At 38.4% G+C, this 26930-nt stretch overlaps 1 protein-coding gene across 1 annotated transcript in view; it reads left to right on the top strand.

Moving 5' to 3' along the window:
• The window catches only part of LOC121863526, a 116914-nt gene extending 89984 nt beyond the window's left edge, over positions 1-26930 (top strand). Inside the window, exons 4-5 of the mRNA XM_042362213.1 lie at positions 6460-6592; positions 22836-26930. Of these exons, the coding sequence (XP_042218147.1) occupies positions 6460-6592; positions 22836-23041 (339 nt within the window). The 3' untranslated portion in view covers positions 23042-26930. The remainder of the gene's footprint in view (positions 1-6459; positions 6593-22835) is intronic.

The raw sequence follows: 26930 nt of genomic DNA, 5'->3' as shown, positions 1-26930 counted from the left end.
AAGCGCAAAAGCGTTTACAGCGGCCAACATGGAAGCATGCAGAGTTCATGCTTGCCTTCTTGACTCATGCATTAAGGAAGCAAGCTCCTGTAGGGCCATGGATTATCTCGGCAAGTTACATATAGTGACAGGATGATGAGTGTGTGGGTAGAATTACCGATACAATACATCTGTTTATGGCAGGGCGTGATCGCTATAAGAACAGCCCAGTCCCAACCATTGTAAAAATTATCAATAACTTGTAATAAATCAGTGTATTCACTCCCAGTAAACACTACTCCTTGCACTGTCACTATGTTGAAATGAACTGTAGTTTGAGCTTTTCCCCATCTAGTTATTATATGTCTTATTTGTGTCACTTATGTTACTTGTATATTATTTGTAATTCGTAACCCATTCCCCAAATATGTAACTGTATATTTTCAGCCTTCTGGCTGCCAAGCTCTTTCAATAAACCGTTAATTATTATTATTATTATTATTATAATGTCAAGTGCCAGGCCTTTGTCTAGGAGGAGGGAGTCATGAGCAGCCTGTACATCAGCTGCCGTACTGTTGACCTCAGGCTGACCGCAGCTCATCGTCATCATTCCCTTGACAGGTCTTGGTGACTTACCTCACCAGGATCCGGATCCCCAAAGGATCACCTGTCAAATATTTACCCTAAATGGAGACTAAAATGGCGCTTGAATTACACAGACTCCACCGTAACTAGATCCCCCCCCCCTCACTAACTCCCAGTTACGAAAAAAAAACACATGTCAAGTCCTGGAGAGTCGGGACCCGGGATTGGAGTAAGTCACCGCTACCTGGTTGTGCCGCCTCACACCTCACCAAATCGTCAGTGTCATTTCATATAAAATACAATATAATAAAATCCTTTGCCATTTTTTCGTATAATTTAACTTGTTTACACTCGCTGGTTAATAAATATAAACAATCATGATGAAAAACAAACAACCTTGTCTCTTCGAAGTGGCTCAGTTGCTTCTTGTTGGGTGATTTAGACAAGTTGATCATCGTGTAGTTGAAGAGCGACGAAACCCAGTCAGTGTCCGACTAGCTTGTGCGTCTTGATACTGTGGTAAGATAGGTCAAGTGTCACACAACATCCTCAGACCACTTACCCCATCCTGTGTGGTTGGCGTCTTGAGTGACATTTGCCGAGAACATTTTTAAGAACATAAGAAAATAAGGAGTCTGCAATAGGCCGGTTGGCCTGTGCATGGCAGCTCCTGTCGAGAGTTACTACCACTCTCTATCATCCATGAATCTATCTCGCCTCCTTTTAAAACTTTCCAGCATTCCAGCACTTACTACAAAGTTGTTAAGCTTGTTCCACTCGTCCACCACCCTATTTGTGAACCAGTTCCTTCCTATCTCCCTCCTAAACCTAAACTTATCCAACTTAAATCCGTTGCTACGAGTCCTATCCTGCTCGGATATTATAAGAACTTTACCTATATCCCCTTTATTGATTACTTTCACCCACTTAAATACTTCTATCATATCTCCCCGCACTCTTCGTCTTTCTAGGGATTGCAAGTTTAGTAACCTTTGTCGCGACTCTATCATTCTTCGACTTTCTGGATAATTTACTCGTCAACATGTAGGTGTCACAGACCTACACAGTGCAGCGTTAAATGTGAGTTTACACCTTTTAGTAGTTATTTCCTAAATTTAGTGGTCATGTATGATGTAAGGAATGTTTATCCTTTGTTCTTTTTTACTTGAAACTTAATTAGTCGTGTGCCGCATCATAAGTTTGGGCCATAATGGTAGAAACTACTGAATTATCGACCTTATCTTATATCGTCTCGTCACATGCTGTATATGTAATCCAAGTTGTGTTGAAACCTACACTATTTTCTTGTAGTATCGCATTTAAAAATTCGAACACACAGACGTAGAACAGCGGAGAATAAGAGAAAAGAAAGAGGCTTTCCGTGGTGCGTGAAGATAAAGGAAGGTGTACGGATGAAAGAACAGGTATCCCTCAGGTGTTGACCCGGGGTCTCCCCCCCACACTTACTAGTATTATGCTACGCCGCTCCAGGGAGAGAGGCTGGGCACTTGTAAAGGTTCCTTCCCGGCTTGTGCTTCTTGGTGCAGTACTAGTCTGTAAACAGTGTCAGGTGAACTCATATACAAACTGCTATCCCACTTTGTTTATTATTTGTTTTATGCATTTGAGATTCGTCTTTCGAATACATTTGTGCATTCTGATTGTTGTTTAACTGTACAGGGCCATTCAGATGTATAATTTGCTGAACTACACTGTATACCTGTGTTCAATGTGTGGGTCCTTACCTGGCGTCAATGGGGATGTGTGGGTGAGTGAGAATGAATAGGCAGTGGGGAAGAGGAGAAGGTTGCAAGATGTATAATTTGCGGTATAAAATGGTATCGCTGTGTGTTAAGTGTGTGTGGGGTTTCAACAAGAGTATATGAGGGTATGTGGGCGAGTGAGAGCCGAGTGGGAAGGGGCGTGGGAGAGAGGGAAAGGTTGTAGAATAAGCGAGGGGGGTAACTCTCCAAAAGAAGGGTTGTGGTGTGGGCAGGTATTTCCTCACGCCGGGACACCATCATTAGTCTTTGTGACCGTCGCTTTATTTTGGTTCTCTCAGTCCCGCAGACAATGTGCACAGTGACTCCTCCTGAGTACTTATTAGGACTCCTCATTATACATGGTAGCGCAAATAAACTATGTATAATGTGCATGTAGGGGAAGCACGCACACACACACACACACACACACACACAGTGATGAGAGGTGCAGGCAGTAAAAGAGTTACTCAAACGCTTAAGCCTGAAAAGTCTAACATGAGATTAAAAAATAATTTATGAATAATGCTGTTTGTTAAATATTTATTGAGCTTTAATTTGAACTCGTGTTTGGGCAAATTCTTTACAATATTTAGACGGGGGTTACCGAAATATTGATGATCACTTGACTGTATTATCGATTTAAAGGTCCGTTCTAAGTCAGGGGTTCAGGTGTGTTCTGCGCCGCGATAAACCTGAAGCTGGTAGGAAGGAGCGTTTCTTGTTTCCATGGTTATTGTACAGTAGATAAGTATTCCTGATAATGCTGAAGCTTATCTACAGATGTTCAACATGGCCGACACGTGATCACTGTGTTGTTGAACCTGCTCTCAGTGCTTCGTTCGCTGGTGAGTGTTTTTTTTACTATTTGTCAGTATTTATGGCAGTTTAATCAGCCCAAAGCCCACCTTTTCCTTACATTACTTAATGTTTTCTGTACGTGGAGAAATATTTTTAAAGCGGGGTTAAAATAGCTAATGGACAATACTTCTTCACCATCATAAGGAAATATGTTGTTAGTTTCCTTTAATAGATTATGATCGTAACTTTTGTGTGTGTGTGTGTGTGTGTGTGTGTGTGTGTGTGTGTGTGTGTGTGTGTGTGTGTGTGTGTGTGTGTGTGTGTGTGTGTGCGTGCGTGCGTGCGTGCGTGCGTGCGTGCGCGCGTGCGTGTAGCAGGTGGGTTTAGTACTACGTAGATTCAATTTCAATTTCAATTGTTTATTCCTTGATAGAGGAAGCGGGATCCTAGTGCTGTCACTAGGTACCCCTGAACTACTACGTAGATGAATATGATAGTGGAGTAGTAATGGCGAGTGAATGTGCTTGGTAGTGCGGGTAGTTGGTGTTGTGGTGAGGCTAGGGAAGTGGGGAGTGAGTGCAGGAGAACTGGTGAGGGAGTGGGGATGAGTCACCCGCGCCCCACCACCACTCTGACTCAGCCGCCACACTGTCTCCAGCTTCCTTCCCTGTCAACACTGGATGGCAGGACCTGTGCTTGCTACACTTCCTCCCTCCCATTACATTGACTCATTCATTTCCCTGGCAGTATAGGTATATTTAGGAGCCCAAAGTGTCGTGTGTGTGTGTGTGTGTGTGTACAAGATAGAGGAAAGTTCAGTGGCACCATGATGGCGCCCACTTACCAACACTGATGACCACTCCGCCAGATACCATATCGTGGCACATCCTTTCCATCTTGACGAGTATATCGCTTGTACAAACTAGCGAGTATATACTGAAGCCCGTGCTAAATAAGTTCACATTTAAGATTCCTCAAGTAGTATTGGATATATAAATAGGAATTTTTGCTTTGAAGAACAAAAACATGATTTGCGGTATAATTGGTGTCTTTTTTTGTGTGTTTGTTGGTGTAGACAAGGAGCCATACACCGTGAGCGTCGACCCCGCCCCCTTCCCTTCTCGAGGACAAAACAGCTCTGAGTCACTCTTACTGTAACAAGGCGAAGGGACAAGGAATACAAGTGTCAATCGGAGGTTCTGGTGTTTCGCACAAGACCTTCAATGTTTTTGGCTTGTCTGATGCTTACATTAATATGAGGCGGGTGCTAAACTACGTGCTCTCTAATCATGTCAACTGGAGTTATGACTTGATTTTTGGCCGCGAAAATGCCTGTTACTCCGGATACTGATAGGCCCGCCAGGAGTTCACAAGATTCAGATGTGTTGCCTTACCTAATTTCCGAAGTCACAGGAATATTCTTGGTATTTCCGCTCGCTAGTCAACACTGCAGGAGACGAGTGTTTTCCCTCCGTGTACCACCTGTCTTCGTCCCTCAGGTAATCAACTCAGCAAAGCGACTCCCAAGGGAAGAAGGGGAGCGCTTCTATTCCACTACAAGAGGAGAATGGCCAAGGTGGCTCCGACCATCTGCTCGTAACACTTCTCACATCAACCCTTCCATCATATTTTGTGTTTCTGTCAGTGTGCGATGCTGTACATAGGCAAAGTTTAGTTAAAGACTATACGTTGCGATGCACTCATACAGGTTTTAGTTTACAATGTTCTGGACAAAGACTATTGTATATCCGTCTGTTTCCCTGACGTTAATCGACAATATATGTTCTAGTTTCTATAGTAGAATATGACATGTCATATCCACCGCTTGTAATAGGCCCCTGTCTCATCAACAGAACATATTATATAAATGGGTCAATACATCTGAGATTATATTCAGATTCACCCCCTGTAACTTTCCACTGTCTATGAGTAAGACATGAGTCGGGCACGTGAGCGGGCAACTCTCCCAAAGGGCGAGACCCATAGCTCAGCATTTCTGTAAACCCGCACTGCGAGGTCCTCACAGTCAGTAGCTCACCTCAACTTATATCGTAAGGACGTGACCAAACGTTTATTATACATAAACGCCGTCCCCTTCTCATTCACTCCTAGACAGTGAGACTTACGGTTGATCAACACTCCGGAATAATATATATAACCTTTTATAATAAAACAAAGGAACTACAAAGAACATTGGAAAATTTATTTTTATCACCTTGGTGTGTGGACGTTTATGGAATTTTATTTGTTTTCTTTGCTGTGGTAGCCGATAACTGACAGTGCTTAAGTTTATAGATTATTCTCATATCGCTTGTTATACAACGCAACTTCATATATGAGAACCTGTAATATGCTCACGTAAATCCAAGTAAAAAATTTTTGCCTGCGTGTGTCGGGTTGATTGGGCAGTAGTGGGGTGATCGGTGGATGCCAAGTGACACTATTCTGGGAGGTAGATAAATAATGTATTTCTTCAATTACTGAGGTTTGTGTTTAGGTTCCTGCTACAGAGCAGGGTTCGTCTTTCAACGTATTTTTGCTGGAGAGACAAGCATGCAGAATTTATGCACAAACTGCCCATTTATGACCGCAAACAATTAACAACCAGACCTAACTTAACCAAATATAACCTTAACTATAGTCTGTTCATTACAGTATAGAAATGTCAAATTGCCCCGCCCCCTTTCTCTCGTTTTGGCTTTATATTGTCCATTTAGAAAAAAATATATAATTAATGAAGTGCTGATGATCGACTAGAATTTGCTCCCACAAAGGATACTGCCACATTATACATCACAAAACCATATTGCTGGGCGGGGCCGAATGACACATTTCCATAATGAACAGACATGTCTTTGGTTATTTTCATCTTCATTTGGGGTTGAGGAACGAAGATAAACCATTTTTATTTTTATTATTCAAACTTAAGTCAGATTTATATCATAATTGAAGAGTAATTGTTCTCAGTTGACTTCTCGTAGTAAACAAACGACTGCCAGAAGGTTGTTATAGCTACCCCTTACACATACTTGCAATAAAGAAAACGTTGCAGTCCGCATACGTTTTCTAATAATTTAATGGCTAGCGGATGTAAACTAACTTATAGTTATGCTATTCATACTATTCTCGACCATGGTGTATCAGTAATTTCAAATTTCTTACAAGTGAATCTATTTGCTAACGTTAGTGCAACATTGCAGGAGTGACTCCTTTATTCATATATCAACTAGCTTACTGATATAACATTTGATAATATTAGAATTTGAAGTCATTGACTGAACTAAGTATTTAATTTTCTTTCTCTTTTTTTAACAATAATATTTTTCCTCGACAGCTCACCATTTCCTTCGACGACTCGCTGACAACGACGTTCGAATACCCAAGCGAGATCTCACTGCTGGAGGAGGCGGGACTGTTACCTGTGGACCCTACCCTCACCTCTCCAGACTCCGCCAACACTACTCCAGGTAAAACGCTAACTCCGCCCCCCCCCCTTTCCCCCCTTACTCTCCTCCTACCTCTTCACACTACCTGCATCACCGAAGGCAGATTCCCCATTATTGTTCCACAATTGTTTGGTAACTACTGTTAACTATGCAGTTTAGGTGGGATCATTTGAACCAGGGTGAGTTATTGAGGTGAGATTTCGATTTGGTGATACAAGTACAGGTTACAGTATATGCTACTCACAGCACATAACGTTTCTAAGTACAGTATGTGTCAATGCACTACATAACACCATCCACATACTCAAGATAATTAACGTTGACTGAAAACATTAACAGTGGATGGATTGCACGGAATATATTGTAAGGTGTTGGTCGTATATTGTATCCTGCTTGAGAATCGTGTTTTTTTATCACTTGTTTTGTATAAATGTAGCAGGTGTCTCCACTTCATTATGTCAGTATTGGATTAGTGTAAATTATGACAGAAGCATAAATATCGGAATGAAGGAAAGCAGGTTTAAAATTTTAAGATAAAACACAATTTCTACGTCATGATTCTCCGCATATCTTGTTAGAAACTTGCTATGAGTGTTCATTTTCAAAGTAAGATGATTTACATGAGATACTTAAAGCTTACTGTATATGGGTATAAAATATGATAAGTACTTTAAGTATGGAAACACTCACACCTACTTCATGTGTGTGTATATGAAGACCATTACCTTCTTTTGAGGTGTTTTTATGTGGACAGGAAAAATCAGGAACTTAAGGTTGTTAAACTGGTAGCCCTACACATAACTGCGTTGAGAGTTTAAATGACTGACTCGATCTTCACCCTTTCCCATATATTTTTGTTCTCATTGTTTGTGTACCAATATGACGACTGGGAACATCATTACAACCTTAAGTATATTTCTTCACACCCGATAACTTCCTAAACAGAGTAGGCTTAGGTAAGTTGGTATTTTGCAAATGTAATTTTCCGTTGTACGGTATATTTATGAATTTTAATTAACTTATTTATTTATTTGTAAAATAATGGGCTTTGCTGTTAACGAATTAATGGTGAAGCATCTCAATTTTTTGTTTACCTATTGTGTGATCGTCTCATAATGCAAGGTATAATGCATTTTGGGTGTTTATATGGCTGCACTTTTGGCAAAGTATTTTTCTTTCATAAGCTGTATGCCTTATTTTACTATTGTGTATATTCACTGTACAATATATGGTGCGACAAGTGAGAGGTCTGACTGGTATTTCTTACTCATGAAAAATTTGTTAATTTAGACAAATTAAAAGAAGGGAAACAATACTTCCACCATCACCAGATTTGTTGTTATTTTAGATTTGCCAGGATGATCTGGCAGTAGCTCTTAACAAGAGCAGGGCAGTGAACTCTTATAAAGGAACAGGCAGTGTCGACAACAAATACATTTGGTACAGTATAAGTGTCTTCAGGTTATTTTAAACTGGATGTATGATGTTACTTTATTTTATATTAACATAAACAAATTAAATTTTATCAGATTTTCATCGTATATTTTATGGGTTCAATTTAAGTGGTAGTAGGGAATATGTTAATCACCGGGTTGAAAATCTGAACACAATTCTGACGACGCCGTTCGGTACTTCAGTTATCGTTGATATTCACGTTTTCTTTATATTTGTATCAGAAAACGTTCACGATGTGTGGGTAACACTAACAGTATTTCCTTCGTTTTAGGACGGGATATGGGTCCCTTTATTTATGAGTATGTGTTTTCGGATTTTTTGGGGAGGGCAGGGGATGAAACATTTTTAAATGAAATGCTACAACTTCCTGAATATAACTTAACCTAGGTTAAGTTAGGTTTGGTTAATGGACTCTACAGTGTAAATATCCCGGTAGACCGCCTACATTTTTGACAAAGTACTTGATTTTTTTAAAACCACTTAAGGTGTCCTGCACTCGCCAAAGGCATTGTTAAGTAAGCTTGGGAAGGCAGTCGTTAGACTGACTATAAAAAATACAGCCCAAAATACTGCAATGCGTAGTTTTGATGTACTGAGTGGTTAGTAGCGCGATTATCGGAGTTAAATATCCTGTTACTCCCTTTTCACTGCGATATCCATTTTCCAGGTCAGGTAGACCACGATTAACATATTGTTAAATATAATTTTCTAACTCAGCCAGTGATCCACAATATCTTTCACTTAGTTTTTGGTGTTTTCTCGTTGCAAGGCCAACGAGGGAATGTTTTATGCTATTCTCTTATCAACCAACACTAGCATTGAGTAAATTGGCAATAATTACTTTGAATTATCGTTGTCATTTTCATAATACACTCCTGTACTCTTTGCTGACGGTTCGGATACACTGGTGCTAGAATATGTTCCGTTTAAGCAGTGATGCACAAACGAATGAATTGTTCTATATTTCAAAATGTTAAACAAGTGTGGACGGAAATGGAACAATGTGAATGAACAAGTTGTCCCCGTGAGTCCGTATCGACAAACCAGTAATCGTACAATAACCGTAATAGCGACCAGAGCGGAAGGTGACGCTTGGCGGTGGATAAATATTGTCAGACAATGGTAGTGTTACCTCACGCTGTGACGTCACGGCCTTCCCCGCCATGCAGCAGGACACGGCGGACCCTTTTATCTAAGGTTCATGTACATGGGTGTTCCGCATTCCCTCCCATTTGTGGTTTAATGTCATCATTATGCTATTTTTTTCCATTTTGTTTAGTAAACTCTCTTTGTGGTTTTATCGCAACTTCTGATTCGATTTTAACGAAATGTCTTATTATTTTTACCTGTTGAAACGATGAAACCTTCATTTCCTCTTTGGAATGTTCTTTTATATCGTAGCCTTTGATTCTCATCCTGTGCCTTTTGTTGATATAAAGTCAAACCCCGTGTAGTTCCTGTCACGAAATGATATGTTTTATTGCATATGTAGAGTTTGTATTATTACACGGTATACCTACGAGTTAGAATCTTTGTACAATCATTTCTAAAAATAAATGTATCCCTCACTTAATAAAAGTACTGTAAAACAGCATTTTTGTGTTTACTGGGGCAGTACAGTGGCTGTGTTGTAATTTAGTACAAAACAAAGAATTGCTACTTGTGTTAAAAAGTTGATGTGGTGGGTGGGTCAGATGCGGGGCTGTCGCCTGCTTGTACGCGTGCGTGGCGCAAGTTGTTCACCAACCCTTCCCTCCCAACATACTCTCCCCACCAGCACACTCTCCCGTCCTCCTCCCCCATGATCACTCTCCCGTCCTCCTCCCCCACCAACACACTTCCCCGTTCCCCCCCTCCCCCCGGCACTCTCCCCGTCCTTCTTCCCCACGAGCACTCTCCCCAACAGTACTCCCCCATCCTGCTCCCCCCCAACACACTTCCCCGTCCTCCTCCCCCCACCAACACACTCCCCCGTCCTCCACCCCACCAACACACTTCCCCTCCTCCCCCACCAGCACACTCCCCGACCCTGCTCCCCACCAGCATTCTCCTCGTCCCCCTCCCCCACTAGCACTCTCGTCGTCCTCCGCCCCTACCAGCACATTCCTCGTCCTCCTCCCCCACCAGTACATTAACCTATCCTTTCCCAGCCCTTCACCAACCCCACCCTCCTAGAGCTATGAAGATGAGCCAGGGAGGTGTTTAATGAGCCTGTAGGTAGAAACGCCTCCTAAACCCTTGTCTACGGGATCCTCTCTCTGTTGAATAAAATCATCTGGTGTTAGCCAAATAAATTAAGATTATTAAAAGTTGTGAAGGGTTAATCTAACGTTACTTGGTCTCAAGCTTGATCGGGTGGTGCTTTCTTCAGCGGTATTTTTGTTCGTGCAGTGGAGTGACGTTGATGAAAATGTATGTAACTGACAATTTTTTTTTTGGAGATATCAAGGAGACAGTTGACACAGAACGGACATAGGAACTGTGGAGGGTGCTGTATACAGCAGTGGTGGTGAGGATCAACTACCGTCACGCACCACTCCCTGCACGGTAAACAAACCTCCCCCAGTGCCACCGTGGGTTTCTTTAACCTCTGTACGCTCGATTACTCTACTTTGGGGGTTCCGGTAGTTACATGTGTAATGACGGAGTCTGGTACAGGTACATCAAGGTTGCGTAATGACATGTAACTCGACGGCAAAGTTGTCAGTGCTGTGTTGTGTGTGTGATGGTGTGATCTGGAGGCGAGGATTCAGATTGAGATGGCAGAGACAGGAGAGGAGATATTTAGATGTGATACACCACTTGGGGTACACATATTTACCTTATTTGCCTAATGGTACCCAAGCTAGTGGTGGCTATGCCGAGGGAAGAAGGCCAGTGGCCCTTGTAGGATCCCCCATTGCTCTTAATAGTCTTGTCAAGGGCTTTTTTGAAGTCTAGTGTTGTTATCGCTTCCACAGCTTGAACTAATAGACTGTTCTGTAGATTTACTACCCTCTGCATATGAGACATTTTGAGAGATACTGAGAAATTGATGTACCATTTTGTATAGACACAGATGGGACTGAAAGAGATGATAGCTAGAGGTGTACTGTACTAGAAGTGTACTGTGGGGTCGCTGAAGAGTGTACGAGTACCTGACAAAGCTGGTGTGAACGACAGACACCCCTGTCAAGTGTGAAACAACGGCTCTCCAACATGGGAGATGCAGCACGGTTGAGTGCCCGACGTTGCCCTCAGATAAATTACTCTTGATGGTCCAGGCGATGAACACACAGGGAAATGTTAACATAACCCCAAATGGCCATACAGATATTATTCTGTATTATATTATGTATTGTTTATTCTACGCATAAATGTCACCAAATTTTCTTACATGACATACACAAAAGGCACTTTTATATAAAGGCCCCTAGCGTGAAGAAGAGTCGCAATATTGTTTTATTCATTTATGACGTAACTAATATTCACAAAGTATGTGTTACACAGCATGATCAACAGCCAATAGCCGTGGTAAGGGGTAAATACAGTACTGTTATTTATCATGATACAGCATCACGTTGTGGTCGTCCCAGCCCGGGCACCTCGCACACCATGACCAGGTAACTTTGTTTTCTCACAGTGGCCAGAGCCTGACTATTGTTGTGGTGTTAGAATACATGCAAGGGAAGTGTGACAGGGTTGGCCCAACTCGCAACCACCGCTGCTTGTCACAACAGCTGCTACGACTACACCAGCTGTGTGATGGGGGGGGTTGCAACGGAAGGTGAACATGGTGATACAGTGGGGTGGTGTGGAGGGGTGACAATGGTGAAGTGGAAGATGAGGGTATTGAGTGACAGATGTTGGTAATGATATACATATGTTGGTGAGATACACAGGTGTTGATAATGTTAGGTACAGTTGTTTGTGGAGGATGAGGCCCAGGTGTTAGTGTTGAGACACAGGTGTTGGTGGTGACACAAACGTAGGTGCTGGTGGAGATACACAGGTGTTAACAGAGAGAGATAGCCACAAGTGTTGGTGATAACAAACATAGTGTTAGTGATGAGAGTTACGTGTATTGATGGTGAAAGACACAGGTGTTTGGGGGGATTGAAACAACTGTAGAATGGAACAGGAGACATGGGTGAAGTTGGGTGGTGGCGGGTGTGGCGCATAGGACCAGGAGTCAGTTGGTGTAGCGAGCGAGTGACAGTAAGACGTGTACAGGGAGGGACGTCCGGATGTGGGTGGCTGTGGTGGTGGTGGTGTGCACCAGCCGGGTCCTGCGACTGACATACCAGTATCAACATCATAGACTACAGTGCCGCCCGTGATAACTGACAATATAAGTTATAATGCCAGTGATACCGTGACTTATATACCTACTGGACCCATAGTACCTGTGTTATCTGATACTGTATCCACCACAGGTTTTGTAGTGCCGCTTGTATTTGCCTCGGTATGGATTCGAGAGGAACTTAAAGTATGATAAAACGGGTATCAAGTGGGCGATGGTTGTCAGTCGTCGTCTTGTGTTATGTTCGTTTCCCAAAGTCCCGTTAGATGAAGTGCCATGTTGCTGGAGTGTAGTAGTCGGGCTCTTTTGTGTGTACCTGGCGACTGAACTTGATTTTGATGGATAATATGAACCTTTATATATATATATATATATATATATATATATATATATATATATATATATATATATATATATATATATATATATATATATATATATATATTTTTTTTTTTTTTTTAAGTATTCATAGCATAAGCGATTGTTTCTTCAGATCCCAAACTTTTTTTTTGTCTTGTTTTAATAATAAATGGCGCATGGGGATCAGACAATTGTCAGTAGTATGAGATGTATTCATTTATGTGCCCCCCTTGCTGGGTGGCTCGTGCTTTTCATGCCTTCACCAAAAAATATTACGGGGTACAGTATTAGGTCGGCAACGAAGTATTGCGACATCCCTTGAACAAAGAAGACTCGTTTCAAGAAACGCTAGAGTGAAACAGTTGTAAGCTCTGACGTTTTGTCGGCATTTTTTTTTCTTTTCACCATCAAAACATAACATGATTTCACCTACCAAGTGAAAGCAACAAGTATGGTATATTTTATAATGCAGCTATTGAAGAGTTTAACGTAAGATTAATACATTACAGAAGGATACGATAAATATACCTTTAACATTGTTCAGCAGTGGAGGATGCTTTGTTTACAAAAAGTTTACATTGTCTCTGTATATGAAACAATAAACAGGAAACAACCATTAGCATAATTAGCGTGTAAACAATCAGAACAGATTTCAAGGTCTTAGATTTGTTTTTAATATTGTACAGTTTAATCCGCCACCATTACCAGTTCTTGCTTTGATGGTTTTCTCCAATACAGCACTATACAGTATATATAATTAAACCTTGCAAAATGTTACATTTTATACGGACGCTAGATATTATTCAGGATCATTAATAACGGGAATGTATAAACGTATTTGCCGGATGATACATATACATGCAAGATAAAATGATCGGGCTTATTATTTGCTCTTACAATACAATTTGCATACAATATTACTACTAGCGTGTATCTTGGGTTTGTTTTACAATGGCCTGACTGTTCATTAGAAGTGTCATATAGTCTGGTTAAATTCGTATCGTATACAGTATATTAGCGTGGGAATAATTTTTACACGTCAACATGAATTATTACCTTCATGATACTGTATATTTTGTTTTTTAATTAAATATCTCAATAATTGCTACTATCCAAAACTGGAAATTATGAAGGCGCTATATTAAAATTTAATTAAAAATGCAGTGCCATCACCTCGATCACAGAGAACATGCTTGCTGTTTCAAATACCTCACATTTCATATACAGGTACTTGTATCTTCAGGTGTCTATATATTTTGGTAATGTATGGCCGTTTGCAGCTTCTTCACACAATTGGTTTCCGTTCAGTAACTAAAGAATGGTTTTGAGTAATTGAGATTGAGATCTGGTAGGTTTTATGCTGCCATGTTCTAAGTAAACTTCCATATTTCCTAGAGTTAGTACCCCTGTTTGACTCGAATATTTAGGCAATAATGGCTGTGGTTTCCGATCAGTAATCTGAATACGTTCTGGGATTAAAATTTTTAAACGATTCGATAATCACGTTTTCCTTTGGTAAATGATATTGTTATTTATCTTTAGTGATCTGTACAGTTGTGGCATGTGTTGAAAATAAAAATTTTAAATGACAAGAGAAATTTCCCAACACAAGTTTAAACAAAAGAAAGATTTCGCCAAGTAATAATGGTTTTGTTAATAAAAATTATTATTATTATTTTATACATATTACTATAACTGAAGTCTAGTTCGACTTGGAAATCTTGAAGGCTACTATTTTTTTTTAATAGTGTCGATTGGGTGTGGATGTATTGTCTGTTAAAATGATTAGTGAATAAAATAAAAGTAAATTAATACAAAGCTAACACAGTAAACATCATCGTTCACTTAGTTATAGATAGAGCTAGTTTCTAATGCTAACAAACGTTTCGGCCAGAACGATCAAGGAATTTCGATTATTATACCAGTGATTTCTCTTCTTCAAACGGTTTATCTGGTATATTACCACGGGAGCTGATGCATAAAGCTTTACATCTATAATACCTTTATTAAAATACTATGCGAAGTAGCATTTATCTTGAGCAGGAGTCAGTGTAGGCGGAACTGATGACAGGGAAAGTGTTACACTGTGTAGGTAGCCCGCTAAACGTGCGATGGCTCTCCACTACTGTACCTTATGGCATTAGTAACTCAAGCAGATAAATTAATTCTAGAAAGTCGTTATTTGGATTTGATGCAAAAGGTCGAAAGAACAAATGGCGGGCGTGGTTCAGCCGTGTGACTCGCTGGGGCAAGGGTGTGCAGAGGCCGAATGTCACGGCCACACACGATAACAATGCCAGGGAAGTTCGTATATCTTATGTGGACAATTGCGTATTTAGTTACCTTGTCAGTGGTCGTTATGTGGTAATGGTGCCTTCGTGGCAGAGGTCACCCATTGTAAAGAATGTAATGTCAACAACAAAACTGACATAGGTCACGGCCACGGGCGAATACGACTTCTGAATTTCAAGCTTTCGCAGTCTTTCTTATGTAAAGTTTCCATTGGTCGTCTTATGAAAACTGAAAGAACAATGGCAGGATATGGGGACACCACCTTACGGGGATGACGCAGTGTACAGTATAGCTATTGAAGAAACAGAAGTTTCGTAACTGATTGCTGAGTCTGAGTGTGGCGCATTAAGTATTGCCATCGTAGAAAAGGAAAAGTATGCATGTTGGCTACGGGATATTGTATTATAGTGTCTATTTGTACTTAGTGCTGTCAGTGGGAACAAAAGATTCGACTTGTAACCTCTGTAGTATTTTGGTGTTAATTTCGTAATATTTTCACCGAATGTGACATATTAAGCTTTGCCATTTAAAGAAACAATCTTAGATCGGGGTCATTTAGAATTTTAGATTATTTTTAGAGGTTCATGTAAGAGTATTAATGATAAAAGATTATGTGAAGACGTGAGTGAGGTGATCCCGCTATTATCTACTCAAATGGTGCTCATTGGTGACACCATTTTTGTATCATGTTCACAATAAGTATTTTGAGAGGGTTTTTTGTGGCTATTTTAAGAGTAGTGACATACATTCCATAGCACACAGTCATGTCCAAGTTACGGATAAACACCTTGGTGGTCCTCATTTAATTTCGTAGTTCACATTTTAATGATGCAATTCTTAAGTTTGTATGAAATTTTAGTTTCATATCAATCTTTAGCAGAAACGAATATTACCTTTACCTGAATATTTTTACAATGAAAATATAAAATTTTGGTATGAAACTTCAAATTACATACACACTTAAACAGTGCATCATCAAAACATAAATTCTGCAGTGATGTAAAATGAAGCTCTTCCCATTTTGGTTTACATCGTTTTTGAATTTCAGGAGGACCTTCAGGATAGGGTACGCAAGTTAAGGCATAGGAAAGTATAGTTACAGTACTGTTAATTGTAATGTAATTGAAAGGAGCATATTGTATTTTAAATCTTGTCAACAAACAAATTTAGGAAATAGAAAGGTGACAATTATTATTATTATACCTAAAAAGCTGTTTCTATGTATTCAACAAGGAAAACCTCCAAACTTCAGTACTTTACGGGACTCCGCTAGACAGCTACTCAGCACTCAAGTACTTACTACCAAGGATTCTGATAACATAGAATTAGAATCTTTGTTACCTCTCAGTCGCCGTCTATGACTTCCCTTTGGTTTCTTCAACTTTCTGAGTAATTTTTTCGTCCACTATTTTTTTTATCCACCTCTTTGACAGAAGTGTGTTTGTTTGTAATAAGACTATATTAAAAAGACAATTTAAAACAACATTAACAGAGAAACTGACGACAGAAGCAAACCTGACCCGATAGTTAGTGTAACGTAATTGAAAAATAAGCACAATACCGATACCTCTACTTGCAAAATTTCACCCCAGGCGGTGGTGACGAGGAAACAGTGAAGGTAGCGGGGATAATGGATGAATGATGATAATGGTAGTAATATTGTCTGGCTTCATTGCCTCATAACTCACATGTAGTGAAGAAGAGTACCTGTATAGTATTTGTTAGTTAAACTTTACAACGTAACATTGTGAATAAATAACAAACAATACAAGGAGTGGGTGTTCTAGTAACAATAACTTGAGTCACTTTTCAACTTTACGTACCGTTTGAGACAATGAAGGTAGTAATAAGACGTATGCCGATGTAAGTGGTTGACGCCGGATGTGAAGAGGATGGAGATAATATGTTGCTGAACTACAGTATTGTTATTTAATGCCATTGTGTTAACGGGCTACAGACCGAGAACAGATAACGGCATCATTTTATACCATTCTCTTTCTCCACCTCCCTCTTGGGTCTTTTCTGATGTACGGTATTCTTAAGTATGTAGAACTTCGTGCAGAGAATGCTGTTATTTTATATCAAAGAAATAGCTCCATAGATATTTTCAAATTGAACCTAAAAGATTTCGCTTCAGTCGTGAAAGTTTGTTTTGAGACGAAATAAAGATGGCTGTATTTTTTCTTAAGAATAGTGGTATTAGACGTAAAATTTGACGGTTAATAAAAGCTTCCCACGATTTAGTATCAGTTTCTTTGACATTTTTAATGAACTTTAATGAATTTCAGCCGTCCACCTGTTTGTATCCCCCAAAATACTGTACAATATAAATTATATTCGCCTGACAAGTAAAGTCTCATTTATACGTCACATAATTTTAGTCAAATACAAGTACTGCATACAGTACCTCTATTTTTAATTAATAGAAGATGTCTCCATTCTTAATATACATGTATACCAACTTTGTGTACATACTGTATATCAGTGGGTTAATGTGGTCATTAATTGTTATATACGGTAATTCAAGGTGCAGATGGTTAGCCGCAATGACAGAACTGAATAGAGTGACCTTGCAATAATTCATCTGTCAGGAACCATATTGCAACATCTGTCGTGCATGGAAACTGTTTCACATACTGTACCATTAAGGTTGTTTATTATGCTACATTAGGTTTATACTAAATACTGTTTTTTAATAATAATAATAATAATAACAAAAATAACTTACTCTTTTCAAAATGTTAGTTGGTGAAATTTTGGTGTATGGGCTTGATGACATGATGGGTAATAAACGCTAGGCTTGCTCAGTACAGTCTATTTCTCACACGCTTTTGCCAACTATCTGAATCTCTACTTTCAAAGGCTCATGCAATTAATAATCTTTGTAACTTGATGTGAGAAATTACCTTAATGGCTAAAGCACAAAAAGTAATGTCCATATTTGATTTTGTTATGGAATGAAAATTTGTATGAATTACTGTACAAGAGTACAGGTACTAATTTTGTTTGTCCATAAAAGTGACCTCTGTTTCACTGTTAGAGCTGATTAGTCACATTGCGAGAGATTTATATCCTTTTGCGACAGAGTGGGAAAGTCATCTGATTGATGTATATAATATTGGGTGGGAGACTTGGCATGTCTGAGTAGGAATCTTTGAGAATTGGGACCCAGTCAGCCTCTCTGGTACCAGCACTGAAAATGTACAGTAGATTTAACTTTAAAAGTATAGGATAGTTCTGCTATCTTATTAGTAATTTTTATGATAAAATCGCCACAAAGAAAGTATTCATAATTACTCTTAATCTAAATATGTAAGCAGAACTAAATGAGATGAAATGAAGAATTAAGTTTTCCCACTGTGACACTCCTACGCTTCACCTTCATCAGCTAATAAGTAAAATTGCAGAACTGTGATTTGGGCTAGAAAGAACCACTGAGGATTACAAAACTTGTTTGATAAAATCAAAGTTTATTGATTGTTTTAACTCTTGAGTAATGGCATAGAGAGAACTGTTGATTATTCATGACTCTGATTTTGTCTCTGCCCACAAATATCAACTTGAAAACCATTTCTGAATAACTTTAAGGGTAGGGCTTTTTACATACAGAATATAAAAATTTACTAGTAAGCTGGAGATCTGGAATTTTGCCCAAATAATAGGTAACTCCTCAATATATATGTATAACTGAACATGTTACCCCAGCAGGAAGTCAGATTTGGTATGATGGGGTGGGGGCAAAGATGATTGCGGGAATTTACTGCGTGAGAAGGTTGTGGGAGTGAACATGTAATAAGAAAGGAGATGGAGAGATGAACAGCTGGTTTCCTGTCGGTGTGATAGTCACCCTTGCATGTCCAGGATGTCATTTTACCCCTGGGTTGGTGAATATATTTCTTGTGTTGTAATTGGCTGTAGAGTTATATGACGTATTTTCCTCCTTCGGTTTAAATAGGTTGGTAGGTAAGGCAAGTTGAGGTTAATTTAACCTCATGGAGGAAGGGATATACGTATACATGTTAGGTGACTTACTACCCTCCAGTCAATCACAGTACTTGTATATTATCATCCTTGGAAACATATGAAGATGCAACCAGGCTGGAAATACTGTACTCCAACTGTACAGTAGTAAAAAAAAATCATGAAGTTCCACTGTTAATTGTCTGGTGTCAAAAGTATGGTGGTTGGCTTCTAAATGCATTATTATATTTTAAGTAGGAGTCCCACATTGTCTGGGAAGCCTTTACTTGTGTGAGTGACAAAGTTTGGCATAGCTTTTAGTTAAAAAAACGTTCGAAAAACACATCAAAGTTTAAAGGTGAAGGAGTTTTGGGGTTTGGTAGCATTTGCTGTTTACATGTACAGTTCGAAATGAGTAAATTCCATATCTGAGTAACTTGAAAGACAGTACAATGTACATGTATTACAAGGATTGTTACGTATATACTGTATAGTATAAGAAAATCTTTTGAATAAATGTAATGTTCACATATTCAGTATGAGACTTGTTTATGCACAAATGTAAAGAACTCAGGTTGGGTTTGTGATCTGTTATTTTGCAGTGATTTGTTTTAGACAAGGGACGAATTGGGTGGGTAGGGGGTGCCTGTATTTGTAGAGAAAGGGGTAGAGTGTACACAAATGCCCTGGCTCTGAACATTGTGTAACAGACAATATGATTACAGCTTCATTTCAACATTAATAAAACTGGATAAAGATGAGCTTAGCCCCAAGTAAAAGCCCGGCTCCCGTGGCCGCTGTCGGGGACAAGCAGCCAATACTTATTATATTCAAACTTCCAATTGGTGAGTAATATTCATACTCAGCATATGTTATCCAATTAATCAGTTGTTTTAATAGTAGAGAATTTTTCAGTTCTTGTATCATTAAATTGGTGATGGTGGAAGAAATAAAAATTGTGTATTGATTCTCATTTTCTGATCTGTAAATTATTAAATAATGAATTTAAGGTACCATAAAATTTTAATGTAAATCCAAACAGTAAGACCTACTCCAAAGTTTGTTTGAAGTGTACAGTATATTAAAAAAAATATATATACAGGGTATATGCTTTTGTAATACTGTACTTACCATTATGTCTTTTAAAAAAATTCCAAGTACAGTATTGTATTATTCATGTTCACTGAAACAGTCCTCTTGCCCTGTCCTTAGTACATCACAAACAAAATTATGTTTAGTAAAAAATATACTGAATACTGTATATATATAATTTACAGAAATTATATTCATTTATGATCAATATGACTCACATTAAAACTTAATGGTCTTGATGCAGCACGAGGAAGTTACAGACCCCAACGTCCTATGGTAACTGGCACTTCAAGCGTTACCATACGTGTGGGTTCAACAAGCAGAGAACTCGGCACACCTGTTCTTGAATCTCCTTCAAGTCTTCCAAACCCTTTGCCTTCTATTAGTTCTCCTTTGCAGAACCATCCTGCATTTACATCCCTTTCCTTTCTTTCATCTGCCTATAGCCAACAAACCTCTAAAAGCTCCCAAAGTAGTGTTGAGGACAGTGATGAATATATAGAGAGGGCTAGTAAGAATATCCTAAAAGGTCCAAGGGATAACTTCGGTAAGTTAGGATCTGTGAAGTTTGCCAAGAAATCAAGATATCCTTCTCCTTCCTTGGTTAGTAATGGTAGTAATAAGCCAGAACACTTAGGTACTAAGCTTGTATCACCAGTACCAAAGCCACGAACACTAGTACCAAAAACTGAAAATAATAACACTGAAACAAAAGAACCTCATGACATTAACACTAGTTATCCTCATTCTAGGATGGAACTGAAACTGGATTTGAAGCCACTGTATGACTTTAATTCTAATGTGACAAAGGGCATGGTGAAGTATCAACCCATACCAGATATTGTGTCTATGACCCAAAAAGAGGGGTCACTGTCTCCTATAAATGACATCAGCAAAAATGATAGTAACACGCCAACATTTAGAATCAATAAGTCGATATCATTACATTCATCCCCACAGTCTCAGTTGGAAATGAAAAATGAGGACTCCAAAGATAGACAAGCCCTTCTTGATCGAAAATCAAAGATATTAAACCCACAAGCATCAGATTCTACCTCAAGACAAATACTGAAACTAACAAATCCTAAAAAATCTACTATCACAAAAACAAAAAATGCAAATACTTTGGATATCTCGAGTTTCCCAACTCAAGTTTCCCTAAGGCCAGTTTCCCATACACGAATGTCAAAGTCACAACAGTTGTCTACAGGAAACCCACTACATATGGAATTGATTAGCAAGTTTGCAAATTCTTATATGACTGCAGAAAATGTTCCTTGTCTTCGCAAAGTTAAAACAAAGGAACCCAAAACTGTAAAAGAACTCTTCTCAGACCATAAATTCACCTTCACTGTGGATAATTCTAAAGAATTGCAAGAAGTTAATCAGAATATCACATCTCGGGAGAAGGCAAATTTGCAGAACAAAATAAAGCTTGTGAAAATATCCCCCAATATGCCGCATATGAAGTATGAGGAAGCAGTTACTCCTCCAGCAGCTGCTGAACCTCAAAGAAGAGTCAGGAAAAATAATACCACTTTTGAGTCATCAAAAAATTCTGCTGCCAACTTTCCTGTCCAGAATACTGTTGTTCATGGTTTCACTGGACACACTACCAATCTTGGCCCTGGCCTTATCAGTCACCATGAGTCCCTCAGGGTTCCATGGAAGGCCATAAATGATGGTTCAAATGATGGAAACGCATTTAAACGAGGAGCAGATTCTAGAAAGTCATATACCAAAATAGTATGTGTTGTCAGCCTGTAAATGGACTCCTTTAGCTTTGGTTGAAATGGGAAACTTTTGGGTTGAATAATATTTAACATTTGCCTCCAACATGAACTGAAAACATGTACAGTATTTAATAAGCTGTACAGTATATACTGTATTTCTTCCTGTTGCTATTGGCTGTTGATCAATCTTTAATAGTTTTCTGTCAGTAATTAATTTCCTTCCCTTCAGGTGTTAAAGGCTCATGGCAGGAGTGTACTAGGCTGTAGGGCTTCAAGGCATTTGTGACTAACCTGCTACCAAGACTAATTTAGGTATAGTATAGTCGAGTCAAGGGTTCACTTAGCTTGCAAACTGCAGATGAAGTTTCCTTGCTGCTGCTGCTGCTGCTGTTGCATATTATCTCCAACATCAGTTAACAATGTACAGTAAGGGTCTCCACATACACATCCTGGGTACTGATAGCTTCCACATTCGTATAACTGCAGTCCTTACAGACATTAATTCTGAGACCAGGTTGTGCCTACCTTTTAGATTACGTAATCTTTTGCACCAGGTAAATGTGGAACAAACAAGCTTCACGAGAGTATCTCAGACATACATTTACCCTACAGCTTTAAGGTTGTAGCATACAGTGCTATCCAATTTTAATTGTTTAGTTACAGTATTGTGTTGGGTTAATAGGGATGTTCAAGTACAGTGTGTGTATATACTAACCATACTGCCTCATGTTATTCAACCACAGCAGAAAGCTTGGAGACAGCTGTACATACCAGTTACACATATGGCTTAAAAATGTATATACCTTACAATACAGTATTGATGCTTTTCATTGCAGCTGTTACTTACATTTACAGTACTGTACAGTACCTGCTTTACAAAGCTAACATAATTGAATATGCTAGAATGGCCTTGTATGTTAATTAATGAACACTTTATATGAATTTATTTTAATGATAATTCTGTTCCAAATTAACCAAATTCCAATAGAAATCCCCAGTACAGTATATATACTTGCTTGTGCTTGCCCATTCTGCTTGGGAATGCATAGTGTAGTTGTAGATGTAGTAACCATCCCTGTCTCCCTTACAGGTGGCTTGGCAAGCTACACCCCCAGCAAGATTCAGATTGGTAGCACCTTCGAACTGGGAGTGTCTCGAACAGCCCCACCTGTCCAAACCCCACCTCCCGCCCCTCCTGCCCAATCAGAGAGGGTCGAAGAGGAATATCTGCGACCTGCCGATGAAACTGAAACCGTCACATGGAGTGCTGAGAGTACGTCAGATATGCTCTTTTGAAGTGAAACCATCCAGTTAGTGTCATGCTCAATTTTTGTCTCCAGTAGGTGTAAAATAATGACCATCTAGCTCAGTCAAAGTCTTCAAAACTACAGTGCTTCCCTCTGTGAATGGTGTTCCAAGAGTCTATGCAGTCAAGACTGCCCAGTTCATGCATTTTGGAAATTGATGTTAGCATGATGGGTTGAACAAGGAATTTGCAGTGATATGTAGTCTTGATGTATGGTTTACAAGTGGATGGTTATGCATTTTTCCATACTTTGTAATATAGTTAACAATTTATAAGGACTTTTAAAACAACACAGTAGACAAATAATGAAGTACTTTTTGTTTTCAACATTTTTAGTTGTTAAAAAAAAAATACACGGATTAGCTGTACTCATTTTGTGATATACAAACTATGAATATATTTTATTTTATTTCTTAATTTCAACAATCCTTCATGAGACTGTTTAACTGCAGAATATTTCTTTTGTCCCAGGATTGGTACTTTCTGTATATACAGGGATGGCTTGAGGTAGAATTCAGAGAATGACTTAGTCCCTCCCAATAATGAAGTTATTGAAGTACTGTACTTGGTATTCAGCATTGTTAAACACTGCTGGATGTTACAGTCATGTTGTGTGTGTGATTACGAATGTTACAAACACATGATTCATCAAAACTCAAGTTAATTAACATACATCAGTTTCTCAAAGCCTGACAACGAAAACTGTATTCTATAAAAAGCACCACTTGATAGTGTATGCTTTCTCATCTCAGAAATGTTATAAAATATTCCTGTCTAGATTGTAGGTATTACTTGAAATTTTCTTGTCTGTGTAGCCAGTTCAATGACTTCTATAAACTTGTTTCTGTGTTATTTGTAACATGCTTCAATGTTGTTCCATATTATTCCTGTAATGATGTCTATGTCTACTTTTGTAGACTGCTGATGTAGGTCATTCCAGAAAAGGGGCCATTTTTCTCCTTGTAAATAAATGCTTTACTAAAAAAAAAATTTTTTTATGAACATATTGCATCATGTAGGGCATTAAGCACTCATTTAGGCACTCATTTTACATAAGTCTTCAGGGGTTGACTCAGATTCCTATGTGACACTAGAGAAAGGTACCGGTAAATGATGGATGGGTAACTATTGTCATGAAATGAGTTTAGTTGGATGGTTTATTACAGTATTGCAAGGTAGAACATGTATTGTATTCCATTGCTAGTCTCGGCTTATTTTTGTTTTGGGGATACCAATGATAACAGTAATGGTTGATTGATATGTGATGTGTTCACCATTATTGAACATGGGTCAGATGACAGTCAGTATTGAACCGTAATTGCATGGGTCAGATGACAGCCATTATTCAACCCTGATCATGGGGATTAGAATAAACTGGTACAGTATATACTTATATACTACAAGGAAGTGTTTGTGAGGGGGAGGGAAGGGGTGATGACTTGAAAGAAATAACAGCCCCGTTGATAGCTTGTAGGCAGTAATTCCAATTTGCTGTTAAAGTAGAGTATCTTGAACCTGATGAGCTCCTTTTACTAACTTGAGTTAAAAGCTACTATAATTCACATTCAGTACTGTAAGGAAGTTGTTTTTGTTTGACAATTAATGAAAGATTTGTGTAAAATATATTCCAAACTAGAATGACTATGTACTGAACTAGTCACTGGTTTAGTGTACTGTGTTGATAATTCTTAAGAGGCATGTGATTTAGTCTCATTTTCATTCTTATTCACTTAATATTAGTACTGTACCACAATACTTATTTTCCATGAAAAGATAAGATTTGAGTTACATTAAATAAGAAACTTGTGTGTAACTTATAGGGTTTATTAATATAATGTCTCATATGATATACTTCGGTATTCTGTAATGTATATACAGTATAACAATGCAAATGTTCCTGCTGTATGTAATTAGTGAAGTGTGTTTATAATACCATCAGTGTAGTTGCTACTTCAGATACTGTTACGGTACTTTTGTAGCTAAAAATGAACACTTACAATGCCATTTCCCAAAGAGTAGGGTGATAACTTCCCAGGCAAATTCTGGGTCCTTGACATGACAAGAGTGATCATACCACAGTTATAATATATTACCAGTACCTGTATTGACCATCTGTAAGCTCAGTTTCATCTCGCCAGGGGAAGAAATTCGAATGCAAGTCTTGTACCATGGTGTCCCTATTAATTATATTGTAGTGTGTTAAAATTACTTTGCATGAAAGAATCTAATTTGACCTTTCAAATATGAAAAAGAATATAATATAGGACTGTAATATATCATGATCATCAAGTTTACCGAGGAACTGTCATATTAACAAAACAATTAGTGATCCCTGTTACTAACAAGTTTCTAAAATTTTCTCTTGTCAGAGAAACTGTGAGGAATTTAGATTTATGAGGTCATTAGGTTAATGACATGGCTTAGTACAGTATTAACAAGGCTTCTAATTTACCTGGCTAAATCAATCCTGTATGTTTATTATGGCAATGAGGAGACAGTAAATTCACAATACTGTATATATTGCTGTTATTTACAAAAATGTTAAACTTCTTATGACAAGATGCTACAATCTGCCAACCACCTTTTATTGTTCTTCTGCTTTGACCCAAGTGTTGGATTACCTGCAGTCCAAAAGAAATTTGGGTATTATGTTAATGTCACAAAGCAGGGTACCAGGTGGTGATAGTATTCCTCACTTGCCTTTGCATGTCACTTTTGTAAATAAATGTAAAACTATTTATTGGTATACCAATAATATACTTATGTGTCTGAAGGATAAACATGGAAAGAAAGCTGAGTTCTTTGTAAATCAGATTGTACATTTTAGTAATTTAACATTTGTGTAAAGATGAGATCAAAAACGATGTCTTTCACATTACAATAACAAAATATTTGTCCTCAGGGTAAATTTTTATTTGCTACTGAATAGTAAGGTACATTCTCGTCGTATTCCTTTGAAGCACTAGAGTGGCCCCTTCAATTGACAATTAATAGTTAGATGAAACCTGTTCCTACAAAATGTCCTCTACAATTATTACTGAGCTACCTTTCATATATTCAAGGCTACTTTAAGGCAAGCTGGGTTACTTGAGCTATTCTGCTGACCCACTAAAATATGACTGTAAAAATAGCTGTAATTAATGTGTGTATACAACTTTGTACAGATTTTGGTACAATTTTGTACTTCATTTATGTATGCTTATGATTCAAATTAGCTGGTTTTGTTTACAAGTCAGTGACAGGAAGGATTATATGTGTGTGGCTTAGCCTAACAAAGTCATGTATACTTGTCTTGTGCTGTGTTGATGTACTGTATAATGTCAATCATGTGGGAAGACTACTTGTCTAAGACAATGTCCCACAGGTTATGGTGCATTGTACAGTGTGAGTGTTATTTCACTCTCAGTAAAGAGAACGTGGGAGTTCATACTGTTACATGCAAGATGAAAGGAGTAAAAGAATGATGCAAGAAGATGTAAAACTAAAGTTGATTAGAAATGTTATGTTTAGCCTGAAATATTACTTGCAGATGAGATTGGAATGATCAAGATGTTCATTTTACATGATACATGTTGAAGATGTTGTGAGCTAGGTCTTTTATTTTATTTTACTACTAATTTTTTATTTATTTTTTTCATAAATGTCAGTCTTACTTTGCTTTATTCCCAGTACAGTTCCCGTTACTACTCAGTGTTGAGGAAGAAGCACTGTATAAAAAAAGAATGCTGTACTTCTGAGTGAGTTTATCAAGTCAGTTTTTATCATCCAGTATGATTGTGCGCCATAAAATTTTAATATATATTACTCCCTTTGTATGATACAAGTGTTGATTTGTATGTTTATAGTACTGTGATTGTATCAATAAATAGATTGTCAATA

This window comes from Homarus americanus, unplaced genomic scaffold, assembly GCF_018991925.1.
Source record: "Homarus americanus isolate GMGI-L3 unplaced genomic scaffold, GMGI_Hamer_2.0 scaffold40248, whole genome shotgun sequence".
NCBI lineage: Eukaryota > Metazoa > Arthropoda > Malacostraca > Decapoda > Nephropidae > Homarus > Homarus americanus.
Note: the sequence above shows the minus strand (reverse complement) of the source record. Positions and strands in the feature narration are given on the sequence as shown.